The sequence below is a fragment of the Mus pahari genome, chromosome 20 (genome assembly GCF_900095145.1).
Source record: "Mus pahari chromosome 20, PAHARI_EIJ_v1.1, whole genome shotgun sequence".
Lineage (NCBI taxonomy): Eukaryota > Metazoa > Chordata > Mammalia > Rodentia > Muridae > Mus > Mus pahari.
Genome location: NC_034609.1, coordinates 48,280,074 through 48,305,996, shown reverse-complemented (window position 1 = coordinate 48,305,996; position 25,923 = coordinate 48,280,074). Strand labels below are relative to the sequence as shown.

Below are 25,923 nucleotides of genomic sequence, written 5' to 3'. Positions count from 1 at the left end.
TCTCTCTCTCTCTCTCTCTCTCTCTCTCTCTCTCTCTCTCTCTCTCTGTGTGTGTATGTATGTATGTATGTATGTATGTATGTATGTATGTATGTATATATTCCATCCCTGAATAACACTCCCACCCTGACCCTGGATTTGGATTTGAGGGTACACATTGGAGTCACCTCCTTTAAGGATGGAAGCAGACCCAGTATGCTTGGAGGTTTTCTGATCTCTGTCTCTGTCTGTCTCTGTCTCTGTCTCTGTCTCTCTCTCTGTCTCTCTCTCTCTGAATTGTCCTGAGGACTCTTGTCAGCAGAGAGCAGGCAGCCTGCAGGGAACCCTTGCTTCTGGTAGTGGGTGATGACTCGGAGTCTCCGGGCGCTACCAGGCCCTATAACTCCCATTCTGAATGACTTCTCCCACCCACCCCTGGCTCCCAGCTGGAAGGCAGACTGTTGGTGTGAATAGGCTGAGAGGCGTGTCTGGGAGCCCTGGGAGATACTCCATGCCTTTCTCTGGCCCGCTCAGCTCTCTTGAAGCCCTCTGGGACGTTAGCTGAGTAACCTACCTGTCTACCATGGCCTGTGAGGGTGTCCCCCACAAAACCTCCAGATAATTAATAGGTAAACATTACATTGTTTTTTAAGAACCAGATCTCCTTTAGAAAAAGGTTATCACACTCTTAATTCAAAATAAATTAGAGATAAGACACCTGAGTTCCTGAGTGCTCCTTCCCACCGTGGGCCAGAGCCACACACAGGGGTCTCAGAGCACCCTCACATGCAGAGACGAAGCCTGCCTGCCCGCCAGCATCTTTTCTGCTTTGATGGTGAACGTCTGACTCACCCTCAAGCAAACACTTGAGAACTGAAGTAGAGCTCAAGGACACAAAAATAAACCAGCAGCCACTAAACTGCATTGATGCAACCGCTTCAGATTCAAGTCCAGGAAAACAGAGCCCACAGAGAGCTGGGAGCGTCTAGAAAGATAGAGGATGTTCCTCTCCAACCATGGACACAATGGGCTCCGTGGGTATATACGAAACCAGTGTACACGTCCTGGGTGCGGGCAGGCGAGGCCTGGCCCCTGTCAGCCTGAGGTGCTGGGTTTGCACTGGACATGAGGATTTTCTCCTCCTTCGCGGTGGTTACAGGCATAAGACATGAGATTGTTGTAATACATGTACTTCACCTACAAAGGGACGAGGGATAGAGAAGAAGAGTGGGGGAGATGGAGGGAGAAGGAGGGAGAGAGGGAGAGAGGGAGGAGGGGGAGGGGGAAGAGGGGTAGAGAGAGGAGCGAGGGATGGGGGAGGGAGGGAGAGAGTGGGAGACTTCTGTGTCAGTCACTGGGTACCATCATCTTCTGGTTTCTTTTGTCTTGTTTTTGTTTTTGTTTTTTCTTTTGAGTTTAGTGTATATGTCTCACTGGCTGGGAACTCCCTAATTAGTCTAGGCTGGCTGGCCAGTGACCCCCAGGATTCACCTGTCTCTGCTGGCCTAGTAGAAAGTTACAAGTGCACATCATCACTGCGGGCCCGCTTGTTCAGCCTGTATTCTAGGGATCAAACACAGGCCCTCGGGGGTCCAAAGCCACCACTTTACCAACAGAGCTGTCATTCTTGCACCATAGTAAAAACCTCTGAGCCAAGAAAAGTTGTGGTGGACACCTGTAATCTCAGCCCTGGGAACCTGAAGTGAGAGGGCCTGGGTTCAAGGCCCACTTAGGCTGCAGAAAGAGACTCTCAAAGAAACTGCAGGCGGAAAGTAGGAATTCTCTAATCCCTCCTCTGAGTCGCCCAGGAGGCTAACAGAGAAGAGGTGACAACTGAGAAGATGGAAACCAAAGCCAAATTCAGCCCTGAGGGGAAAGAGCTAAATCAACACATCCATGTTTTCTGTTACCTCTGTAACAGCCTGAAGGGGATGGTGAGTGGGAGGGGCTCCTTGGAGTGACTTTGTTATGGTTTGTAATAGTCTACTGTGAGTCACAAAGATGGGATGCCAAGGCAAATAGGTCTGGGCTATATATCTATATACCTATATGTCTATATACTATACACCTATACATCTATATATCTAATCTATATACCTATATATCTATATCCATTTATGTATCTATATCTCGATATAGAAGAATCAACCCATATAAAGGAAGAGAAAATAAAAAAAAAAAAATAGGGCGAAAGATGGCCAATTCTTCCTGAGGATTAGTAGGTTTTAGGTGCAAGACTGCAGTTGGGGAGGTGTCTGGCTGCCAGTACTTATTCTCCCAGAGTCCTAAGATGGTCCTCTTTCCCTCTCTGCCTTTCTCTGTCTCTATTCCCTCAACTCCCCACATCACACCCTAAATAAACATTCTATTCTGTACTACATCCGTCATAAGGCTGGTACCTCAGGGGGAAGGGATACCTCAGCATGGGCCCTCAGAGGTCTGTCCAAGAGTCTAAGATGACTCTAAGTCACACCTCAGGTGGCCCGCATGCCTGAAAAAGAGGGTATCAGGAATAAGATGGAGAGAGGCATGTCAGAACGCTCCCGCCAGTACATGGCAGGAAAGCCAGCCTCGGATCCAAGCCCCTGAGCTTACTGCCTAGACTCCTGTCACTCAGTCCATGGTGGCCAGCTCTGACAGGGCTTTCCCCAAGTCTAGGGGCAGCAAGGTCAGTTGGTAGGTGGAAGGACTTGGCTTCCAACCTGAGGCTAATCCCGTACCTCAGCACCCTGAAGGGAGAGGCCTTGGCACTGTCCTGGCAGACAAAGGTTTAAGGCAAATCTATTCCAGAGCCACTTAGCAATTTCCAAAATAGTAGCAAGATGTTTCCATAAAACCAAACTGGCTGCCAGGGAAGAAAGGCACAGACTACATTGTGGAACTTGTTCCCTTAATTAGGACCAGATCCCGCTGGCTGGGGTTTATTTCCAGAAGTAGACATCCCAGCAAACCAGAAACAGCTTGACGTGCTGCGGAGTCCCTAATGCTTCCCCTATCTGAATTCCTAATTGGGTTTATATTAAAAAAAAAAAAAAAAAAAAAAAAGTAACCAGGAATTTTCATGCTGGTTTTGATTCGGGATTCAAAACAGAACCGACAATGCAGATTCCTGCATTGTTCTGTGTGTAAACTGGTTCACAGTCCTTAAGACCCCTTCAGCAACTGCGTGGAAAGCAAAGGCAGACCGCAGCATGAATTCTTAGCTCAGTATCCCAAAGAGGCTTTTCTTATTCAGAGATGTGAGAACTGCCCTGTGTTCTCGCCAAGATGCTTTGAAACATTCTAATCTATTTGCTTTGTCAAAGGGAAGCCTGGGCTAGGAGATGTTGGAACAGCACCTGCTCCTTCCCCTGGGGATGCTGGGTGTTTTTCTGCTTTCTTTGTTAATGTATTTTAAAGATTGACTGGCTCCTTCCCTTGCCTTCACTGAATTCTAATAAAACAAGCAGATATACCTAGAGTCTATAGGGCAGGAACCCGCCCCCCCCTGCCTTACCTGCTCAGCTGACCCTCCAATATTTCCATGTACTTCACAGTGTTTGCCTTCACGCGTGTTTCTGCAAGAAAAAACCCAATGTGAGCACAGCTGTAGCCCAAACTGAGAGACAACCACAAATGCTCATTTAAAAGCTGAAAACAAAGGATCGTTGGTCAAGGGTCTAATAATAACAGCATGCTGTGTTTGTAAGACCCGGGAGCCCATCCAAGTGGCTGCTGGAGCCATGTGCTGGAAGGGTGCAGAGGCTCCAGTTGTCTCTGCAGCTGGAAGCAGGCACAGGTAATGACATTGGGCCACCCTGGCTTGATACTGTCACTGTCAGCCCATCACTGTGCATGACAACACCTCCCTTCAAAAAACAGATAGCCTCTATTAATGAAAACTGGTATGTACTCATTGTTTATAAACAATCTGGGCTTTTAAACTAATACTTTGTTAAATAAATTAGATACTAAGTGCTAGACTCAATATTAAGATTTAAATGTGAAATGTCCTCCAGAGGGACACTGTCTGAATGCTTGGTCTCCAGCTATCAGGAGTGGGTCCCTGGGGCCAGCTCTGCCAATGGTATCTGCTTCTAGCTCTACCCCAAGCTGTCTTCTTCCTGATTCACCAAAACCTGAGGATCTGACCCCTATGCTCACACTGCTACAGAGTGTCCTCAAAAGGAAGTAAGTTGCTACAGAATGTTCACAAAGGCAAGTATGTTGCCAAAGATGGGCCTTGAAATTACTAACTGCTTTTGCTTCAGCCTGACCAAGATGATTATGGACACAGCCATACCCCTCTGACCTCCCCACTGCCCCACCCCCACCCCCACCCCTGCCCCATGAGGATCAGGATGACTGTAGACACAGCCACCTCTGTGTCTACAATAGCCATGCCTGTCCTATCATGATGGAATTTTCTCTCTGAAACCATGAGTCAAAATAAAATTGTCTGGGAGGTGGCTCTGGGCAAAACAAGGACGGATATGATCAAAATACACTGTACGAAATTTTCAGAAGCTATTACATAAAAACATGAAAAAAACCCCTTTTCCCTGATTACCTAGCTTCTGTGGCCTCATAGCCTGATGACTTTCCCTGGGATGGTCAAACTGCTTCCTGTGCTTTCCAGCTTGCCTGAAGGCTGACATCAGGGCAGATGGCTGTTGGGATAAGAGTTTCCTGACCCTGAGCACCGGCCACCACCATACCGAACCCCACCACACTGAGCCAGGCAGTCTAAGAGCACCTTGCAATAGGTACAGAATCAGTTCACAGCCCTTAAATCAGGCCAGAGTGTGGACTTCTAACTTGCAAGATAGCACAACCACCAACACGCTGACTGAGAACAAGGGCCTTCTCTTCTCACGCCCCTGCTCATCCATCCTGAGTCTGCCAGAGAAAGAGGTACCTCTGAGGGACTGGTGATCCCCAGAACAAGGGAGGGTGCTCAGGAGATGCCAAAGAGAACAGCCATGGGCCTTCAGGCCCTTATGGGGGAGAGGCATGAAGCAGTCATCCATGCTTGCCAACTGAATCCAACATTCAGATTATGCTACTATTAGAATGGAATTCAAATAATTAGTTTAATGACTCCAAATTAAGTGGAAGCTAATTGATGATTGAATATGGTAAATTTGTGAAAATATTTAGCAGAATACATGCCACAACCATAGGTTGTTGCTAAAGGTGTTTAACCCAGGATTCATTTCATGTAAGGCACTGTATATAGTATTATTCGTGTGTGCATATGTGCGTTCATGTACTTGTTGTGTATATGTGTATGTGCATGTACGTGCACATATGTGTGTTATGTGTACATGTGCATGTGCATGCATATGTATGTGTCTATGTGTATGTGCATTGTGCATGTATGTATGTGTGTATGCATGTGGGCATATGTTTGTACATGTGTATGTGCATGCATGTGTGTGCATGTGTGTGCATGTGTGTGTGAAGAAGCCAGAGGTAGCCATCATGTGTCACTCTCCATCTTACTTTTTGAGACTGGGTCCTTCCCTGAGCCCAGAGTTTACTGATTTTACTGGCCTGTTCTCCAGTGAGCCTCGGGGATTCTGACTTTCCAGCGCTGGGATGGCAAGCATGTGCCACCATGCCACCCAGCTTTTAAATGAGTGCTGGTGTTGAACTCTGGTCTTCCTATATTCTCAGCAGGTAATTCACCTACTGAGCCATCTCCCTAGCTCCCTGTACTTGGTGCTACTTAAGTATAAAAAGGATCTAGCATCAAGGGACCCAGAGGGGCCAGGCTAACTTGCTCACATGCTGGTCTATTTGCTTTTTTCTTTCTTTCTTTCTTTCTTTCTTTCTTTCTTTCTTTCTTTCTTTCTTTCTTTCTTTCTTTCTTTCTTTCTTTCTTTCTCTTTCTTCCTTCCTTCCTTCCTTCCTATTCTTTTCTTTTCTTTTCTTTTCTTTTCTTTTCTTTTCTTTTCTTTTCTTTTTAAGACAGGATTTCTGTATAGCTCTGGCTGTCCTGAACTCACTATCTCAAACTCAGAGATCTGCCTGCCTCTGCCTTCTGAGTGCTGGTATCAAAGGTGTGCCACCCCCTAGCTACATTTTTCTTTATAGGTCCCACTATGTAGATGCCTAGATAGCCTGGAACTTGCTCTATAACCAGGGTGGCCTCAAACTCTTAGAGATCTTCCTGCCTCTGCCTCCTGAGTGCTGGGATTAAAGCCATACACCACTATAGTCAACTCTTATTACATTTTCTAAAAAATACTTGTTTTTATTTTATGTGTATGTTTCCCTGTGTATATATATATGTGTGTGCTGTGTACATGTGAGTACATTTTTAGAAGCTGAAAGACATTTTCTTTGGATGCAAACATACACACACACACACACACACACACACACACTAACAGAAGTAATGCTTGGCCTATTTGTGCAAAAGTAAGTTATCAGATTTCAAAGATCAACACTCAAGCACCAATGTAACCAAAAAATTAACTTTCATTTGGAAAAAAAAAATCAGAAGGAAGGTAAAAAAAAAAAAACAAAAAAAAAAAACGAAGAAAAACTGGAATCCTGACAAATTTCAGATATCCAAGGCGCTCACCAGCCTCCAAGTTTGTTTGGAAAATTAAACCCTGTGCAAAAATGCAGTGTGATCCCAGCAAGAAGCCCCGGGGATGGCGGAAGTTGAGGGAGACGATCCAGAAGGAGCTCTGTCTTGACACATGAGACAGAACATGACTGCACAGGGCCTTGAGAGCTGGGAGAGTCCTTTCTACAAAGCCACTCTACACGCATCTAATATCACACTCAAAGGCAGGAGGTCAGTGCCACCACGGGCCATCTCCAAGCCTCTATGTTTTAACATTCATATACATCTTGGTTCATTCTTCCAGGCTGTGTGTGTCCTGCCTGTAGTCACACAGCCTACAGAGTGAATACTGCAATGGTATATGGTGGTTCTGGCCAGATAGGGGCTCCTGAGAGAGAACCCTGAAGCTGGAAGCTTATCACCCTCCAGGGTTGCTAGATATTCCTTATAGAGAGTCTCCTGGGCCAGAAGTATCACCAAGCAGTCACTGAACGTTGCAAGCCATTGTTCAGATTGTGGGCTGCTACCCTCAGGCTCCCCGGTCTGTTCCTCTAGTGAAGGGATTTGCAGAGAGAAAGGACAAAGGTTGGCTGTGGGTCCCAGAGAATGAAGATGTGCTAACAGAAAGGGCTTCTCTTTGGAGTTCCAGCTTACACTGCTGCCATACAAGATCCTATGTTGGTACCATGGATACCATATCACACTGGGCTCAAGAAAGCCAGGCTGCTCAGAACTGGCCCAAGTGCAGAGATAACGCTGAGTGATCAGCTGTGGATGGGTCATCAATTCCACAGAAGAGAAGGTAGAAAGAAGGTAAGATGGGGAAGGGACCTGTGAGGTACTGATTTCTGGATACAGCTGACTGTTGTAACACATCAACTTGGAATAGCTACTGTTATCTACCCAAGACACGCACAAGATCAAGCCAGACAAAATTCCTGTATGGTGGGGAGGCCTTGGAGGCCCTGCCAGATTGGAGGAGCTGTGGCAAGTTGATCAATATTGAGGGAGGAGGGTAAGGAAAGTTACCCCCCTTTGAGGATATGGTCACTGGTAGCTTGCTTATGCTGCAGTAGAAGGCCACATATTCAACTACAGATGGGTGGAGCTAGCTGGACTTGGGGAGTTATTAATAAAATAAGAAGACATGAAACTGGACGAAATTGAGAATCAGAGCACCCATGGAAACAGGTGTGATGAATGGAAACAGAAGTGGATGGCTATGAGCCATATATACATCCATGTACATATTTGTATACGTGTATGGAATGTTCACAGAATAAAAAAACGGTGTCCCAAAAGAAAAAGAAAGCAAAGCAAACCAGTTATGGGAGCCGCCATCACAGGGTGACCTTGAAGCAAAAGTGAGCCACAGAGAGAGCCACTCCAGGCAGCAGACCTTCTGGGTTCCTCAGGCAAGGAGGTGAAGCCTAAGGTTTACCTCAGAGGGGGATAAAAGAGACTTGGAGGACGGGACCTCAGAGAGAGGTCTTGGAGGATTTTCCTGGTGCCTGAGTGGGCATGGGTAGTTTAGAGCAGCCATGGCAAAAACCGTGTAAGATTTTCATCCATGAATGCTGGACATTGTCAGTTCACTTCACCTTCCCTCTAATCTCTGAGTCATTTTCCCCGAGCCTGCATTGCGATTATTTGGTGGAGCTCCCATGCGCCAGACCGTCCCTGAGCCCAGTGTACACCTGAAGACAATACCGACCTTCTGATGCTCACAGCAGAGGTGGAAGGGGAGAGCAGGAAGGAAAGGAGGCTCTGGAGGTCAGGGAGCTGCTGTGAGCTTCGGCTGTGCAGGGATAAAGCCTGAGCTCCACCTGCCAAGTTTGTCACCAGCTAATTGGATGTCACATGTCCTGGTGATCCCCACTTTCCCAGATCCACCCAAGTTTCCTCCAAGCCATCTCCTGACGTCCTTAGAGCACACGGCCTGATGTCAGCAGGAGCCAAGGACAAAACCAAAGCCAACCGCTCACAGAGCGTGGAGCAGGTCAGAAACGCTAACGTTCTCAGCAATAAGCAGCCTCCCTTCCAGCCCGACGTGCATCCTCGCCAAATGTTCCCTTGATGGAAAGAGCGGCTGGCCTGTCCTCCATCCCTGCTGACAGCAGCAGGTTCCAGGGACTGCTTTTCTGCTTCACAGCGCGTTTAAATGCAGAGAAAATGTGACCTAGAGATTAATTTACGGTATTTTCAATGTTGCTTACAATGCTGATTTATTTCCCTTACCTAGCAACATATGTGTGAGAAAATAAACTCTCTGGTTCCCTTTCTTCTGTCAACAAGTGTATGGATGCACGCATGTGTCCATACATATGCATGCGCAGGCATGACCACATGCATACATGCTCACGTGCTTACACACGGACATGGGCGCTTCATATACACGTATGTGCTTGGATGCTTGTAAGTTTGCAAGCATGCTTGTACTCATGTAATGCACCCGTATGCTGGCATGTGTACATGCATGCTCGTATGTGCTGTGTGAGCATGCAGGGGTGTGCACACACAGATATCATCCTCTTCACTCCCTTTTGCCAGACAGATCAAGGCATGCAATCTGCACCTTTCTTTTGAAATGGAAAACCATCTTTAAAATATTTGCTGTGAAAAAACAAATCCTCGTTTGATCCTCTTAGGCTAGAGAAAGCAAGCCCACCCTGGGCGCTGGCGGGACAATTCCTGTGCATCGTCGCAGCGTTGAATTCTCACAGTGCTGCTCTAAATCCCTTTGAGGATAGGGATTTAAGGCCCAGGGGAGCCCCGTTCATTCGGAGGAGAGAATGAAGAAATTCCACCGCAGCTCAGCGATCTACCAAAGCCCAGCCTTTGCCATGCGTGTGGGGGGTCACTGCCCAGCTGCCAAGAAGCACAGCAGCGGGTTTCACTGAGGAATTCTAACTCACTGCGGGGAAATCCTGCTGTCCTCCTAGCAGGAGGACCACAGTCACACCACTCTGTGGTCTGTGGGAAGTATGTCACTGTAGGGGTGGTCTCTGAGGTCTTATACGTGTTCAAGCTTCGTCCAGTGTGGCACACCGTCTCCTTCTGCTGCATGCAGACATAGCTAGAACTCAGCTCCTCCAGTACCATGTCTGCCTGGATGCTGCCATGCTTCCCACCATGATGATAATGAACTGAACCTCTGAAAGTGTAAGCCAGCCCTAATGAAATGTTGTCCTTTGTAAGAGTTGCCTTGGTCATGGTGTCTGCTCACAACAATAAAAATATTTAAGACAGTTAGTTACTCAGAGCATTCCCATCATAACAGGAACATGAATTCTCTATTGAAGCCCCAGCCCTGAGCATAGTCCTGGGGCCTGAGGAAGTACAAGCATCCGATTCTGCATCCTCCAGTGGTGTGCCAAATGCCACCCGCAGGCTAGCACACCATTCTCACTGGTATCAAACTATAGCTCGGCACTGTGTGCTTTTGCTGCTAAGAATCACAACCTCACTGAACACAAACCAGACACGATGCTTCCACGGGGAATCATAAGAGGATGTAGTCAAAGAGAGCTGAATCAGCCAAGGAAACAGACACCAGCCCAGACTCTGGGTTATAAAACCACCAGCAATGGATGAAAGACAAAGGAACTCAGACAGACAGACTGACACCGGTCCTGGGAAAACAAGGCCCAGAGCAGACAAGGCAAGAGCGTGCAGCTACCTCAGCTTAGACTGCATCCGCCCTTTGGTATCTGCAGCAGGACGCCTCCATGACTCCTCAGGGACGGTGGAGACTCAGGTGAAGTGGAGATATTTCTACACCTAGCACCTAACACGCATCTTCCCTCTGCTTTAAACCAGCTCTGCTTGACTTCATCCCCAACGCAGTGTTCCTGCCATGGAGATCGAAGTTTTGCCGTGTTGTATAAGGAATAAGAACAAAGGGAAAGTCCTGGATGCAGATATTTGCACCCAACCAATGGACCGAAGCAGCTGGCCCCTGTTGTTGAATTAGGGAAAGGCTGAAAGAAGCTGAGGAAAAGGGCTACTCTGTGGGAAGACCAGCAGTCTCAATCTGGACCCCCGAGATCTCTCAGGCACTGGACCACTAAATGGGCAGCACATACCAGCTGATTTGAGGCCCCCAACACGCTTACAGCAGAGGACTTCGGGTCTATGTTCATTAAGAGAAGCACCTAACCCTCTAGAGACTGGAGGCCCCAGGGAGGTTAGAGGTCAGGTGGGGTGGAGGGTGTGGACATCCACGTGGAGACAGGGGTAGGGAGGAGGTATGGGATGTGGAACTATCAGAGGGTGGATAGGGTGGGGGTGGGGGTGGGGGTGGGGAGGGAATAAAATATGGAGTGTAAAATTAATTAATTAATTAATTAATTAATTAAAAAGAATTCTCTTTCACCCAAAGTTGTTTGAATCAATGGATACAGAAACCACAGATGTGTGTGTGGGGGGGGTTGTCAATTGTGCACCCAAAACTAGATGGAAGGGGAGCACAGGGCAAGGTATGACAGGAGTCAAAGAGAGTCATCAGACAGCACAGTGCAAGCCATTGCCCTCTTGCCTGGAATGTGTGTGTCGGAAACTATGCCCACGGTCTGGGGTGTTGACATTGCTGCCCTTGGATGGGAGTATTTCTGATCTCTGAGAGTGAGTGTGACAACCCAGAGTTTGTTCTTCCAAGAAAGATGAGTTATAAATAGCAACCTGGTCCCTCAGTCCCTCTCTGGCATCCTTCTGTTCCCCAAATGCAATCTCTTTCCCAGGGACTCTTGTCATTGAGAAGCCATGGGCCACCAAGTTCTCACTAATGGCTGAACATGTGGGATGCTCAATCTTGAACTCCCAGCCTCCAAAACCGAGAATCAAGTGGGCCGCTCTTCTTCATCCGCACACAGGTACTCACAGCAACAGAGTGGCCATCACGTTGTTGCTTTACAGATATTCAGAAATCAGAATCAATCTTCTTTATGTGTAAGATGCACAGCCCTTCCCCACCTCTGCCAGGCTGTGGAAAGAGCAAAGGAGTCAGCCTGAGCCCCCTCCACAGAGAAGAGATCCCTCCAGCCAAGGAGAAGGTGAGAAAATGACAAGAGAAGCAGAGATCCTAAGAGAAACCTTGCCCCTCCCAGCCGCTGGATGCCACCTGCTCCAGGTCACATGGACGGCGGGCTCACAGCCTCTCACCCTACAATGTTCAGGAATGTGAATAAGAAAACCTCCAAAAGTACAGTTACAACACCTATGAGTTTCACTTACACGTTATAGCGAAACGCAAAGACTGGGGGCCGTGACACTGACCCTAATGAGTGAAGTGTCTGTCGTGCAAGCATGGGAACACGCAGGTCCCTGGGTGCACTGGACATCCGGTCTGGCCTAGCTGGTGAGCTCCAAGTTCCATGATAGATGCTGTCTCACAAAAAGAAAAATGGTGAGGGATGACTGAAGAAGATATCTGATGTCAACATACACACATAGGCACACACACACACACACACATACACACATACACACATGTGCAGACACACACATGCAGAAACACAAATATTCACATGAAGACATACATATAGCACCCAGATACACAAACACACAGATATGCACACATGCACTTACATATACACACACTCACACATTCAGACACGTGTACTCACACAAAGACATACATACATCACCCAAATACACACATGCACACACATATACATATACTCACACAAAGACATACATCACCCAGATACACACACACACACACACACACACACACAGAGAGAGAGAGAGAGAGAGAGAGAGAGAGAGAGAGAGAGNAGAGAGAGAGAGAGAGAGAGAGAGAGAGAGAGAGAGAGAGAGTAAACTGATAAAATATTCCACATATACCTTAAAAAGATCACACCCCAAGTGAGTCAAGTTCTGTGTACCTCTCCGATGGCCCTGTCTGAACCTGCTTCCCACCTATGGCAGAGCCAGAGGAGCAGATCAGTTGGGAGGCAGGATGGAGGCTAGCGTGCTCAGCGCATTGCACACAAGCAGCCAGTGGTCCCAACAGCAAGAGTGGAAGGGAGCAGCAATTCAGGCAGAATCTCATTTCAGTCTCTCAATTCAGAAATCACATTTGGGATTCTTCTAAAATGGAAACTGAACAGCACGCAGCAATCTGCAGTATCTCACTAGCTACAGCCAGCTTCCTCCTTCCTTCCCTCCTCCTCTCCCTCCTTCCTTCCCTCCTCCTCTCCCTCCTCCCCTCCATTCTCCCCTCCCTCTTCCTTTCCATCCTCCTTTCCCTCCTCCCCCTCTCTCTTCCTCTTCCCTTTCCCCTCCCTCCTCCCCTCCCTCCTCCTTTCCTTCCTCCCCTCTCTTCCTCTTCCTCCTCTCCCCCTCCCCTCCTCTCCCCCTCCCTCCTCCCCTCCCTCCTCCCCTCCCTCCTCCCCTCCCTCCTCCCATCCTTCTTTTCCTCTCCTGCCCACCCTCAGGAGCACAAGGTTCATGAGAATTTAAAAATAGCCTAACAGATTTCAAATGGAGTACACTAAATGGGTCCATTTTCCACGCCTTTCATTTTGCATTATGCCTTGGTTGTCTGGAAGCACATGGAGTGAGCAAGGAGGATACGACATTTAAAATCTAATTTTCAGAAATTGGGTCCTAAGGCAGAACAGCGAAATGCATTTACACGTAGCCTCCTGCCTGCAAATCGATACTGGCAGAAGTCTTGCCTGCTAGCCCAACAGCTTGGCCTCCACTCACAGAGGCATGGAACCCAGTTCACTCACTCGGCAGGTGTCTAGCGAGCCCCCGCTAGGGGTCAGGTGGCCGCCTGGTGCCCCCGTTGTTCCTGTACTGTGAGTTCCGTGGCCCTGAGGACCTTGTGAGCTGATGAAAGAATGCATAGTTACCACATGGGGGCTTTACCACATGGGGGAGATGGGGAGGGAGAGAGGATGGGATGGGAAAGCCAGTGGGCACCTAGGAAAATTGTTTCCTTGGAAATTGAGGACCTGTGAAGGGGTGCGCTGCACTGAATCCCACACAAGGAGGAGGATAGGCATGGCCAATAACAGTTTAGTAGAACTGGATTCTACTCAAGCAGCCAAGAGCTCACACGTAAGAGGTGGGGGATGTGCGCATGGGAGCACCTGGGATAATCCCTGAAAGTAAGGATGAAGGGACAGCAAGAAATGAGGGTGGAGGCCACATCTGAATTAAGTCCCCCATAAAGCAAAGTCACTCAAGTCTTTACTGCAGGAGGGTGGTCTGGTTGCTCCTGGTCCAATGAGGTGCATTGTGGCTGGATGGGATTAGATCTACTGAGCATTACAGGCAAGGCTGCAGGAGTCTGGGATGTAACCGTGTGTCGAAGGTACTTGTCTGGTTCAAAGACATGAATGCAGCCCTCTCGAGTGGTAACCTCCACCTTAGGTACCCCTACCACTACCGAGTGACTCCAGTCACTTTTCCTCATGTGGTTGAACATGAAACCCTGGAAGAGATACTCGGAGCTTTGCAACCCACCCTGGGGGCGGGAGAGCTCTGAGCAAGGTAGGTGCGCTCCACCCTGGGTGAAGCCGCATCAGTCCTTCCGACAAAGCCCCAGGACCCGCTGGTCTTGTGCCATCTTTGAGATCTGCGAGTACCCAACAAACTACACTCTGCAATCCTGGATCCATCTGTCTGTGTTCAATATCACAGCACCATGAGTCGGTCCCTCACACGCTGGGACCAGACTGTTCCAGAGCAGGTGGCTTCGTATGCAAAGCGAGTTGAGAAATAGAACTGGCAGGCTGCGGTGCTAGACCGGACTGGTCCACACGCTCAACGATTTCAACAGTAACGAGAACTGGTGTGAATTCTGATGTTTGTCATCTACGATGTTATCGCCTGATAAATAGACAAAAATGCATCTGGCAAAATAGACATGAGCTGATATTCCAGGAGTGGACACAGGTAACTCGTAAATGAGGTTAATGATCACACCGTATGGCAGAAGCTAAGAGAACATGACCTTGTGCAGTAGGAGGTGAGGGTACACAGACAGAGAGAGAGAGCAAAGGTACCAGCTGGCCCCTCTCTTGGCAATGGCTCGCTGACAGAGGAAGAAGGGGGCCAAAGAAGACCTGAAGTGTGCGGCGAGTTGAATGCACACTTAGGTATCTGCATTCGTGACTCGTTCTGACCGAATACATGACAGACTGCAAGTCTGAGAGGAAAGATTTAATGTGGCCTATGGCTTGAGAGGATGGTAGCCATCGTGAGAGGAGACATGGCAGAGTTCATGGAGCTGGGAGCAGGTGGCTGAGACTCCTCGTGTCAGTGGAGCAGGAGCAGGAAATCTGGGAGAGGAGCAGGACCAGCAGCCACCTGACTTCCCCCATGTTTCCTTTTAGTTCAGCTAGGACCCCACTGCACGGGACAGTGCTGCCCACATTCAGGATGTGTCTTCCCTCCTTCCATCTCCAAAGCCAGCATGGCTCACACAACGTCTTCTACCTTATCTTTCCTGAGCCAGAGAAAGCCCTCCAACCGGAGAGTCCTGGGGGTATCTCCTTTCAGAAACCACAGTGCACATACGTATGCAGAGTCTCCTGGCCTTGGAGCAAAACACCATCGTCACTAGTCCTTAAGATTAGCACATGGACATGCTAGGGTAGTTATCCTACCTACCACACTGGATGGAAAAGGGAGATGGATACAGAATCTTAAGAAGTGGGAACTTTAAAAGATGGTATATCTGTTGTTACAAAAGATGGGTGAACCTGTTACATTTCTCATTGCTTGGATGAAATATCTGGCCAAAGCTACTTGATGAGGTAGTTTGCTTTTGATTCATTGCTCCAGGCAGCGAAGGGACAGTGGCAGGGGTCTGAGGCAGCTGGGCACATTGTGCCCACAATCAGGAAGCAGAGAGACGAGGACTCATACTGAGTTTGCTTCAGCCCACGGAACAGTGCTGCCTACGTCTAGAGTTGTCACACCTACATCCAGGGTTGTCACACCTACATCCAGGGTTGTTACACCCACATCCAGAGTTGTCACACCTACATTCAGGGTTGTCACACCTACGTTCAGAGTTGTCACATATACATCCAGACTTGTCATACCTACATTCAAGGTTGTCACACCTACATCCAGAATTGTCACACCTATATTCAGAGTTGTAATACCTACGTTCAGGGTTGTCACACCTCTATTCAGGATTGTGCCCCTACCAGCTTGGAACTCAATTATATGGGTTCATGTCATGTGGTAGACATGGAATAGTATAAATGAACCCATATAATCGAGTTCCAAGCTGGTAGGGGCACAAGCCTAGCTTATGGCCTTGACATTTATTAATAAATAATTAATCACTATTGAGGAACTGGGGTGCGGGTGGAAATGCCCAAGGTTACAGGGTTACCTGGGTTTCACGATTGAAAGAGGATCTGGAGGGGTGGCTCAGTCGGTAAGAGTGCTCCCTGTGAAAGGAAGAGGTTCTGAGCCCACATCCTCAGTGTACATTGAAAAGTCAGGCTGTGTGTACATACATCCCTAGTGGTGAGGACTGGAGACAGGCAGGTCCTAGGAGCCTGCTGGCCAGCAAGCCTAGGCAAAGCTGCAAACTTCGGATTCAGAGAGAGACATGTCTCAACAAAATAAGGTGACACTGACAGAGGTGACACATGCACTCGCACGCACACGCATGTACACACACACACACACACACACACACACACGCGCGACTTGAGGGCTAGGAAATGGCTCTAGAGATCTTGCTGCATGAGCATGAGAGCCTGGTTTTGGATTCTCGGCACTCACATAAGAGCCAAGTACCAGGCTGCATGTCTGTGAGGGGCAGAGACAACAAGTAGATCCCTGAGGATCATTGGTCAGCCAATTAGTCAAATTGGTGAGATCATACCTCAAATAAATAAATAAATAAAATAAGGTAAACAGAGTCTGAGGACACCTGGCATGGATGCCTGGATGTTCACATACACGTAAACACAAGCATAGGCACACTTGTAGGCACACATACACAAGCACATGCAAGTAACACATGGAAGGTTGTAGAGGATTCACAACCACATTTGCATACATGTGAACACGGGTTCAGAAATTTGTAATAGGCTTCTGTCCCTGGTGACTCCTTCACCCTGTGGAAGTAGGATCTCCTCCCATCACAGAACCTTTGCTGCCTCCGAGGAGGCCCTAGTAGCCTACAACCACAGTCCCTATGGCCCACAGACGACCCACATCCCATAGAGCCAGCACCAGCAGGGTGAGCCAAGGGGACACTTCAACACTGTTGCCCCAACAGGACATCAGGACTTCCGTAGCCCAGCAGGCATGATCACCCTCCTGTTAGAGAAACCAAGGTCCTGTGCACCAGAAGCAGCCAGCCAAGCCTTCCCCCACAGTCTGCTACGACTGGTTCCCCCCGGTAACCAAAAGCACTCAGTGCTGGCAGAAAATCCGGTCTCCAGCCCCGTGTTGCCTGGAATTTGTTTTAAGTATTTAAAACACATTAGGCTTGACACCAGAGTGGCTAATAAGCTAATGTCCCAGGTATGACGGAGGAGGAAAGTATGAAATTATTGGCTTAAAATGATCCCAGTGAGACCATTCCTTCTAACAAGATCGTAAAATGCATTTTCTCTATGAGCCATATATAACTGGCTTGACTATATAATAAAATGCGGATACAAGCTTAATGGAAGATGGAGCCTGTTAGATTGTAGATTAAGGTGCAATTCTTGCCTGATATTGCCATTTCTGGGCAGTGTCTGTTGTGGCTGATACCCTTCCTACCAAAGGGCCCAGAGATAAATATACCAATTCTGCTTATCACAGGGACACGAGATAAATTCAGAGCTAGCTGATAACGCCTTTGACCAGCAAGGAGAGGTGCAGGGAGTGTAAAGTCGAGTTTTCATTCCACAGATAGAATTGGAAAGACTCTATACCCTCTCTGAGCCTTGTGGTTTGAAAGGGACGATCATGCCAAGAGATTGTGACAATGTATTATTTTTGCTTTTGTTTTATAAACAGGTCTCGTGTAGTCCAGGCTGGTCTTGAATTTGCTTTGTAGGTGAGGATGCCCTTGAACTCCCGACCCCCTGCCTCTTCACAGGTGCTGGGATTACACACATACACCACAATACATAGTTTATGTGGAGCTGGGGATGGGCCCCAGGCTTCAAGTATCCTTAGCAAGCGCTCTACTGACTGACAGGGCCACATGCCTGTTCCCCTTATGTTTAAGTATGAGAAATAAATATTGAAACTCCTTTGGGTTTGATGTTGGCTGTAGGCGTTTCAATTCAGAACACACAGGCCAGTGACTTCAGCCATTGTCCAACCTAGCTGTGCTCATCTGAGACTTTTCTTACGAGTCTCAACGGAGGAACTGCCCAAAACAGCCTGGCCTGTGGACATGTCTGTGAGGGATTGACTTAAGTACGTGATATAGACACTGTACTTAGATGTCTTGAAATCTCTTTAGCACATCTCTCTTCATCCGACTCAGAAGGCATCGCCTGTGATGTCAGACACTCGGGCATGTATTGTATCTTGAATTTTTTTCAAACCTTATATTCAATGATGGTTCTTAAATGCCTTAACCTCCCTACTAGACCACCACCCACCAGAGGTAGTGGGAAAGAAAGGATATGGGGGAAGTGGACCTGTTTAGAAATGGTTCTTTGGAGCAACTCCCATCTGCGTTGTCAGGAAATCAGCAGTTCAGTTCACAGGTCAGCAGCGGCAGCTCCGTCCACTCACAAACACATCGCAGATACACCAGCAGTCCGGTTCGGTAGAGAAGGGATGGCAAACAGGAATCAGCAGCGGTGGCATGACCTAGCAGAGACAGCCAGGCCTCGGCCACAGCTTGAGTCAGCAGGAGGGACCAGGGCCAACAGGAGCACCAGGAGAAGTTCTCAGCTCTGCCTCTCTCAGCGAAGCGAAGATCAGGGAGGACTTGAGACCCACAAGCATTGCACAGCACAGCACAGCATTGCACAGCCAGCTCTATAAACCAGCCTAGCTCAGCCCCGGTCACTGTCTGTCAAGTCCAAACGTTGTATGTCCTCACAGGTCTTGCCTCAACATGTGTCTTGTAGCATGTGTGTCTGTCTCAACTGACATCACTCTGCCAATCAGCCTGAGTCCACAGAAGCAACAAGAAGTCATGACACACCACCAAAATTTTTAATGTATGTCTCCGTATAGAGTCCGGACAAATAGAGCTCAGCTATGCGAAATGAGACAGGCCAGTACATGTATGTGGTTAGCAAAGAATCCCTTATTATGTGTCTTTTCACGTTGTTTGTTTCAGTAGAACATCCCTTCTCCTCTGTCCCGTTCAATGAGACGTTCCTTCACGTGTTTGCCTTAGTAAAACACCATCCAACACAACCGACTTTCCAAAGAACTCTTAAGTTCCCACTTCAATATATGGTCTGTCTCTTGCTCAGGCTTACTGTGAAGCAGTCTGCAGGCTGCTCCCAGGGGCTCCGTGTCTGCCCTTTCCCTCAGAGGTCATCTACCCACTCTCTAATCAACTCCTTGGAAGACACAAATTCCAGAGTATGCTGGTCTCTGTGTGGGGTGGGGAGCAGGACGCTTCCCAACATCCTTGCCACCTATTTGGAAAGGAGAAGTCAGGTTTCAGTTATGAACCTGAACAGTTTCCCATCTGATCCAAATGAAGGCTGTCCCTCCACATGGGCTTTCACGTCACAGACGTCCATTCGTGGGAGACGTCCAACAACTGGCTACAGAAGAGCTCAGCAACTTAGAAAGGACCTTGAACACACCAGCCACCATTTCCATACCTCGCTTACTTATCTGAAGACCAGGGCGATGCCATTCTCACTCCCACAGGAGTCCATGAGATTCATGTCCCCATAGCAGCTGACGGTGGCCATTGATGCCAGACTGGCTCTCCTCATTCCCACCATCAACATCAGAACGGAGGCAATGGCCAAGGGGCATTAACCTCCATTTCACACATTGTTACACAGGAGTCTTCTAGGGAGTGCAGATTGAGCTTAATTTCTAAAGCAATTTAATAAGGGCTCACCGGGGTTGAGGCGTGACTTCTGACAGGCTGCAGAGGAGTGAGCTTGAGCTGGGGGACACGACCAGACTGTGCTGGATGCAGACAGCGCCTGATCCATGACTGTTCTGTTAGGAACCAGCCATGGCCTAAGTCACTCATCTGGCTTAGAAGGCCCAGCAAACACAGGCGATCATCCCAGCAGCTGCAGCTGGAGGGGGCTGGCGTGTCACAAACCTAGCAGTTCCATATACCCCAGCCACAGGGCAGATGGTGCCACCAGGGCACAGAGGAAGAACAGAGTCTTTGAGATGAGACCCGTAGAGAGCCAAGCAAACGCAGGCCCATTGGGCGGGCAGGCGTGTTCCCCGGCTTCAGATCCGTGTTTTTACCTGCTTGAGGAAACTAAGGGTATCCAAATGGGAGCGACACCAGCGTGCACAATCAGCTCACGTGGACACACATGCACACAGACTAGATCGGACCAGAGAGAATTCCATAGCAGACCTTGGCAATACACCCGATGCCACAGGCCCCCTGTGAACGCCCTGCGTGACCTCAATATGCCACCAAGCTTTTCTGCCCTTTGGTCTCTTGCCTGAGATGTTTGAATCACATGATCAGAGACACCAGTGGGTCAGAGACCAGTGTTGTAGGGGGAATGTAACGGGAACATTCTGTCAGCTTATTTACTAAAAGCCACCCCCCCCTTTTTTTTTTCTTCTCTACTGACAATGATAGTAACGGGCAAGTTGATCTCAGACTCTCAGTTTGTCCTGGAGCCCAGGGATTCCCAGTGACTTCGGACATGCAGCTGGCCTTCCACAGCTACCACATGTCCATGCTGGACACCTCTGTTAACAGCAACCCCTGTCTCATTCAGGTTCCCAACCAAGCCAGCAGCTCTGTCCTCCTTACCAAGTGCTCCTTACATAGAACGGAACCTGAGGTAACAGACAACACACTTGACCTTAACCAAAAGAGCTAAGAAACAGAGGGACCTGGGAAGGCGGCAGCAGCCCTCTCCCAATGGGAATGAATACAAAAGGGAAGTCGTGTGTCTGCTTCCAAAACAATGTTCCTGGACGCCGGAGAAAACCCAGGGCCACCCTCCAGTCACTTCCTTCTTCCCTTGGCATTTCCGCCTTCTGGAGACTCTCTCCTTGTCTCGGTTTCCTTGAGCCTCCCTGGGCTTCCTGTCCCAAATAAGCTATGGACCAGTCTCTAGCCCCACCTGCCCGCTTGCTCTGAGCTCTTTCCCAAGGAGCCTCTGAGGAGTTCGTGACTCCCTGTGACTTGCACGTTTTCAGAGGCTTGTCGATACTCTATGTGGGGGGTGGGGAAGTGCCACCAAGTCCCCACAGAGCCTAGGAAGAGCAGCTCTCCAGCAAGTGGAGGCCACAACACCAACGGTTTTAGCCATCCCCACAATCTAGGGTTAAACGTGCGTTCTTTGGACTGTAGGGCTGTATTGTGACAGAGACTCCTTGGGACAGGACTTCCATATTTTGTCTGGAGCTGGAGTGGGAGCCAGGGGTGAGGCGGAGGAAGCGTCACAGGACAGTGGCACTCCAGTGGGCCAAGCTCTAGGGAAGTTAAGAACCTTCTAGACACAAGGGCACAGCTTCTGTGTGGAGGAACCCGAAAGAGAGCAACAGGCCCTGCCAATGCTATTGTCCTTCACACAGGACTGACCGGACCCAGGAGCCTCTCGAGCTGCTGTGGGGATCTCTTCTGTCTTCCCAGCATGAGGAAAGCTGAGACGTAAAAACTTCAAAGAGTTCGGGATCAGCTTAGGTTCCAGAGTGAGTGCCGGACGTTCTGAGGTACGGAACGAGATACTGCCTCGGGACAGAGTAACGTTAGATAGACTGAACCCACCGATGCCTCTGACAGAATGCCGACAGCATCTTAGGAACTTGGCGTAGAACACTCATTAGGGATCTGTGTCCATCCCTTTCCTGTTTGCTGTGATGCAACGCCTAACGGTCTTGGCCTGTCTGCCCTGTGACTGAGACACAGAGGAAGGCTTAAAGCAGAGACTACAGTGAGCAGGTGGGTGAGGTCAGCTTCACAAAGGAATCGTCTCTGCCACCGGAGAGCGACACGGGTCCCCTAATTCCTGTGGTATCAGACACAATACCAGAACAGAACCTATACTCAGGATATGTGAATGTTCCAGACACTTCAGCTACTGTGCATGACGATGCTGCAGCAGCCTGTCATACAAATATCTGTCTACAAAAAAAGAAAATAAAATAGTAACAACCCAATAACAGTGCTCTCAACGATCCTAAGTTAGATCTGCGCAGATATGTATCATTCTTGGGCTCATGGTTGTTTTGTTTTGTTTTGCTTTGCTTTTTTTTTAATATAAATTGGCTAAAAATAGCAACCATCTAGACCCCACTATAGTAAGGCTGTAAATTCAGACTGGGAAGAAGAAGGCCAAACCTGGTGTGTCCAAGAAAAGAAGGTTCTTTTGTAGCTGAAGAAAAATTAAGTCAGAAGGAGCCTCCATCCACCAGTCACCTCCAAAGCCGTGGGTTGGCTGAAGAGGCACTTCAGTCCAGACACACACTCACAGACCTAAGCGTACTGAGGTTCCCCATGATCCCAAGCAAGAATTCCAGGAAGCAGAGTCCTGAGAACATGCATGAAGCCATGAATTCAATACCACATCCCCTTGGGAGAGTCTCAGCCCTCTGATGTAGCCTTGCTTAAAGAGGTCACGGCTAAAGTATGAGAACTGAGTTTGAGCTTGACCCCTCTCCTCCTCCATATCCAAAAATCCTTAGGAAGTTCGGTGGATGAATAAATCTCTGGCCAGCATCTAAGTCCCAAGGGCTTCCTCTCTTTTTGTACTCTGAGCTCTCTCCCCGCCCTGTTAGAGGGCCCTTCCGGCCCAGCCCTTCCTTCAGCCCAGTCTCCTAATATTCAAGACTGAAAACCTAGCCAATAAACTCTAGTTTATCCACATGCTGGACCCTGGTTCATACAGGACAGGCTGGGGCCAATTGTCAAGAGGCTGTGTGACCCAAGCCAACTTGTAAGATCACCTCGTACCTTGTGGTCAGCAAGTCACTGTGGGGAAGGGACACAAAGTAGGGGTGGGTCTGAGAGAGCAGCCTGAACCCTGGGCGCAAGCTGCAGTTCATAAGTATGAACCTGCGTCGGGCATCCGTCCACCCTAGACTTTACACTCAGCTTTGCCCAGGGGTAACGTACAGGTAGTGTCCCTGTATAAGCCTGCTTTCAACATGGATTGCTACACACGGCCTGTTGGCATCTAAGGTACTAGTTTGCTTATTGTTAGATGTGCTTCCTGTTCCCTTATACATTCAAAGCAGGGTGTGTGGAAGGTAGGGTTGCCTCTTTCTCAGAAATCAGCTGACAGTAACGATCTTGGGAGGAGAGTATTCCTGAACATGAGGGAGAGAGCACTTTGCTCCTTTTCTGATTTTAAGGGGCAATGTGAGCACCCCATTCAAGCTGGCCCTAGAGATGACCGGGCAGGCAGAGCTGCAGCTGTCTCTCAGCCCGCCGCCGCCGATGACCACCGGGTAAGCCGCCCCCCGAGTGCTTTCTTGCCCTAGCCCAGTTCAGTGTCTCCTCAGAGCACCAAGGCCCCACAGAGGCACGCACGCTGCAAAAAGGCCAAAGGTTGTCACAGAAAAGAGCAAAAGGGAAAGATTTAGTCGTGGCGTGTGGATGTGGGGAAAATAGATCAGCCGTCCTCCACAGAGCTTGCGCGCGGCACTGTCTGGGCTGGTTAGTCCTGCGAGGCGAAAGAAACAGCTGTTCCCGGAAACCCAGGCAGGAGGAGGAGAGGGACGAGAGATGAAAGGGATCCGGACTCACGGAGAAAAGAGACAGTGACAAGGACACTGTCGGCTGGCGATTAATCCAAGGCCTCCTTAGAAGCCAGCAGTGGCCCTGCCTGTCATACGCACTTTGCCACTTGGCTGGTTTTCAAGATTCACCTCCCATTTTCACCATGTCTCTAAAGTCTGGCAGAACACCCACTCGCTCTTTAGGCTCTCTCTTGCACACCTGGTTTGGCATTGCACATCTCATGTGGCCTTGGCCCATCCTGTGCTCCACAAGCCGATGGTGTGAGACCCTGGGCCTCACATTCATCGGTGATGCCCCAAGGCAGGCACCTCTACGTCACTCACAGAACCTGAGGCACTGAACACCGGGCACTTCCCAACTTTGTGTAGGAAGTTTTCTACAGACCTTTAGCTCAGGCCCAGCAGCAGAATCTCAGGCACCAGGTGTGAACAGCCCAGTGCCCCCACTTTTGGTGATACTCATGTCTCCTCACATCAAAGCTGTGGGGAGCTTGGTAGTAGCCGTTAGGAAGCCATAGCCCTGAATCCAGGCCCAGCTTGGCCATGAGGAACATTTTTTTTTCTTCCCCAAGCCATATAGAAGCTTCTGAAAAACTCATATTCCTGCTCAGCAAAACTGGAGCGATCCAGCCTATGGTGGTTTGAATGAGAACTGACCCCATGGGCTCATGCATCTGAACGCCAGTCCCAGCTGGCAGTGCTGATTTCAGAGGCTCTGTAATGTTTAGGAAGTGGTGCCTCCAAGGAGGAAGAGCACGTTACTAGGTATGCTAGTGGGTGCACATGAACACACACACACACACACACACACACACACACTTCCACTTCACACTCTAGGACCGGGAGGTCACTGTGGGTGACTTTGCTCTTCACTCCGTGCCTTCAACCCTCACACGCGCTGCCTCCGTGGACACGCTGGATGAACGGATGTGTTCACTGAGAGCGCCCCGTGTTTCATGTTTAATGGGAGAAATCAATTCCAGGGGTTTCGGCGTTATCAGGAATCATCCCAGGCGAAGGCAGAAATTGATTCAAAATAACCAGCATCGGGCCACACCCGTCTGCTTCCTCTTCCCGGATCGGCACCCCAGCCCGGAGAACAGGTGCCCTGCCCTACGTGTGTAAACCCACTGTCCATAGCCAGCGTTCTACTCTCTGTAAAGCAGTCAACCCCAGGAAATGTTCTAGGAAAGGAGGGGATCCTTCACCAGGCGAAGTCCACAGCCTGAGAATGAACTCAGCCCTGTGGTTCAGAGGAGACGCTTGGCTGAGGCTCAGCCTGGACTGAGAAAGAGCAACTGCTGTGTTTTGGAGATGGCTCAAATGTGTCCCCTGAGGTTTCCCATAGAGATTTAATCCCCACTGTGCGGCAGGAGAGAGTGGAAATTTAATCTGACCACACTGTACAGAGTTGAGCCCCCGGGAGGTGAGGAGTATTGGATATCAGTCATTAGGGTAAAGCCCGTGATTGAATCCCGGTGGCTTTATAAGACGGAGGGGAAAAACTGTGTACGTTTTTTTCTCTTCCTGATATTCCGAGTCACCATGGGACTCTGTCAGGAGAAAGGTCACCACAGTGGCCTTCGACCTTGTATCTGGATAACTGTAACCCAAATAAACTTTCTTTATAACTTCGTCTGTGGTATATTATTACCAACAGAAATATAGAAGGTCACAGGCTACAGTCCCTTCTCCAATATGGAATGCTTATGGGTAAAGCCTATAATAGTTCACTTTGAACTCCAGAGGGCCCTAAAATTGCTGTGAGACAGGTAGTAGCCACACCCTACTCCCCTGGGCCACTTTGATGTCTGTAATTGGTATGGATAATTAGCAAAGTCCATTCTGTTTATTCCTTATATGGGAATTTGCAAATAAACCCTTGGGTGTGTGCATAGGTGTGTGTTGCATGTGTGTTTATATTCACGTGTGTGCATATATGTGTGTGCAACTGCATGTGTGTATGGCATGTGTGCACGTGGAAGCCAGAAATGGACATCAGGTGTCTTCCTCAATCGGTTTCTACGTTATTTTGAGGCCAGGATTTCTCAGTGAACTCTGGTGCTCTCTGGTTTGGCTAGACAAAGCCTCCGCCTGTCTCTACTTCCAACTGTGAGGGGGTTCGGATCTGCTTTTTATGTGGGTACTCCAACTTGGGTCTTTGTGCTCTTATAGCAAACACTTTACAGACTGAGCCAGCTCCCCAAGCCCCAGAGTCCTTGTTTTAAATAAGAAACAAGAAGACATTTGTAGTAGAATACAGAATAACTGATCTAACTGGTCAGGGGATGAGCACCTGCTTTTCATAGATGTGATGTTAGGCTTTGTGCCGTAGAAGAGCATGAGAGATGTTCCAGGATGAAGACTACACAGCTGCCATGTGGAAAAGACAGGGCACAGAGAGAGAGAGGGAAGCCAGAGCCCAGGAAAAGTCGACGCTTTGAGATGTGGTTGGTCCATCTGTCTCAGAGAGTTGCCTCAGAAGGGGCCAGCTGTCTGATCTTGGAGACACTTGAACTACAATTACA

At 48.8% G+C, this 25,923-nt stretch overlaps 1 protein-coding gene across 1 annotated transcript in view; it reads right to left on the bottom strand.

Annotated features, from left to right (window-relative positions):
- Disc1 (DISC1 scaffold protein) overlaps positions 1-25,923 on the bottom strand; it is a 166,412-nt gene that overhangs the window by 42,564 nt on the left and 97,925 nt on the right. The window contains exon 10 of the mRNA XM_029532416.1: positions 3,476-3,536. Within this exon, the coding sequence (XP_029388276.1) occupies positions 3,476-3,536 (61 nt within the window). The remainder of the gene's footprint in view (positions 1-3,475; positions 3,537-25,923) is intronic.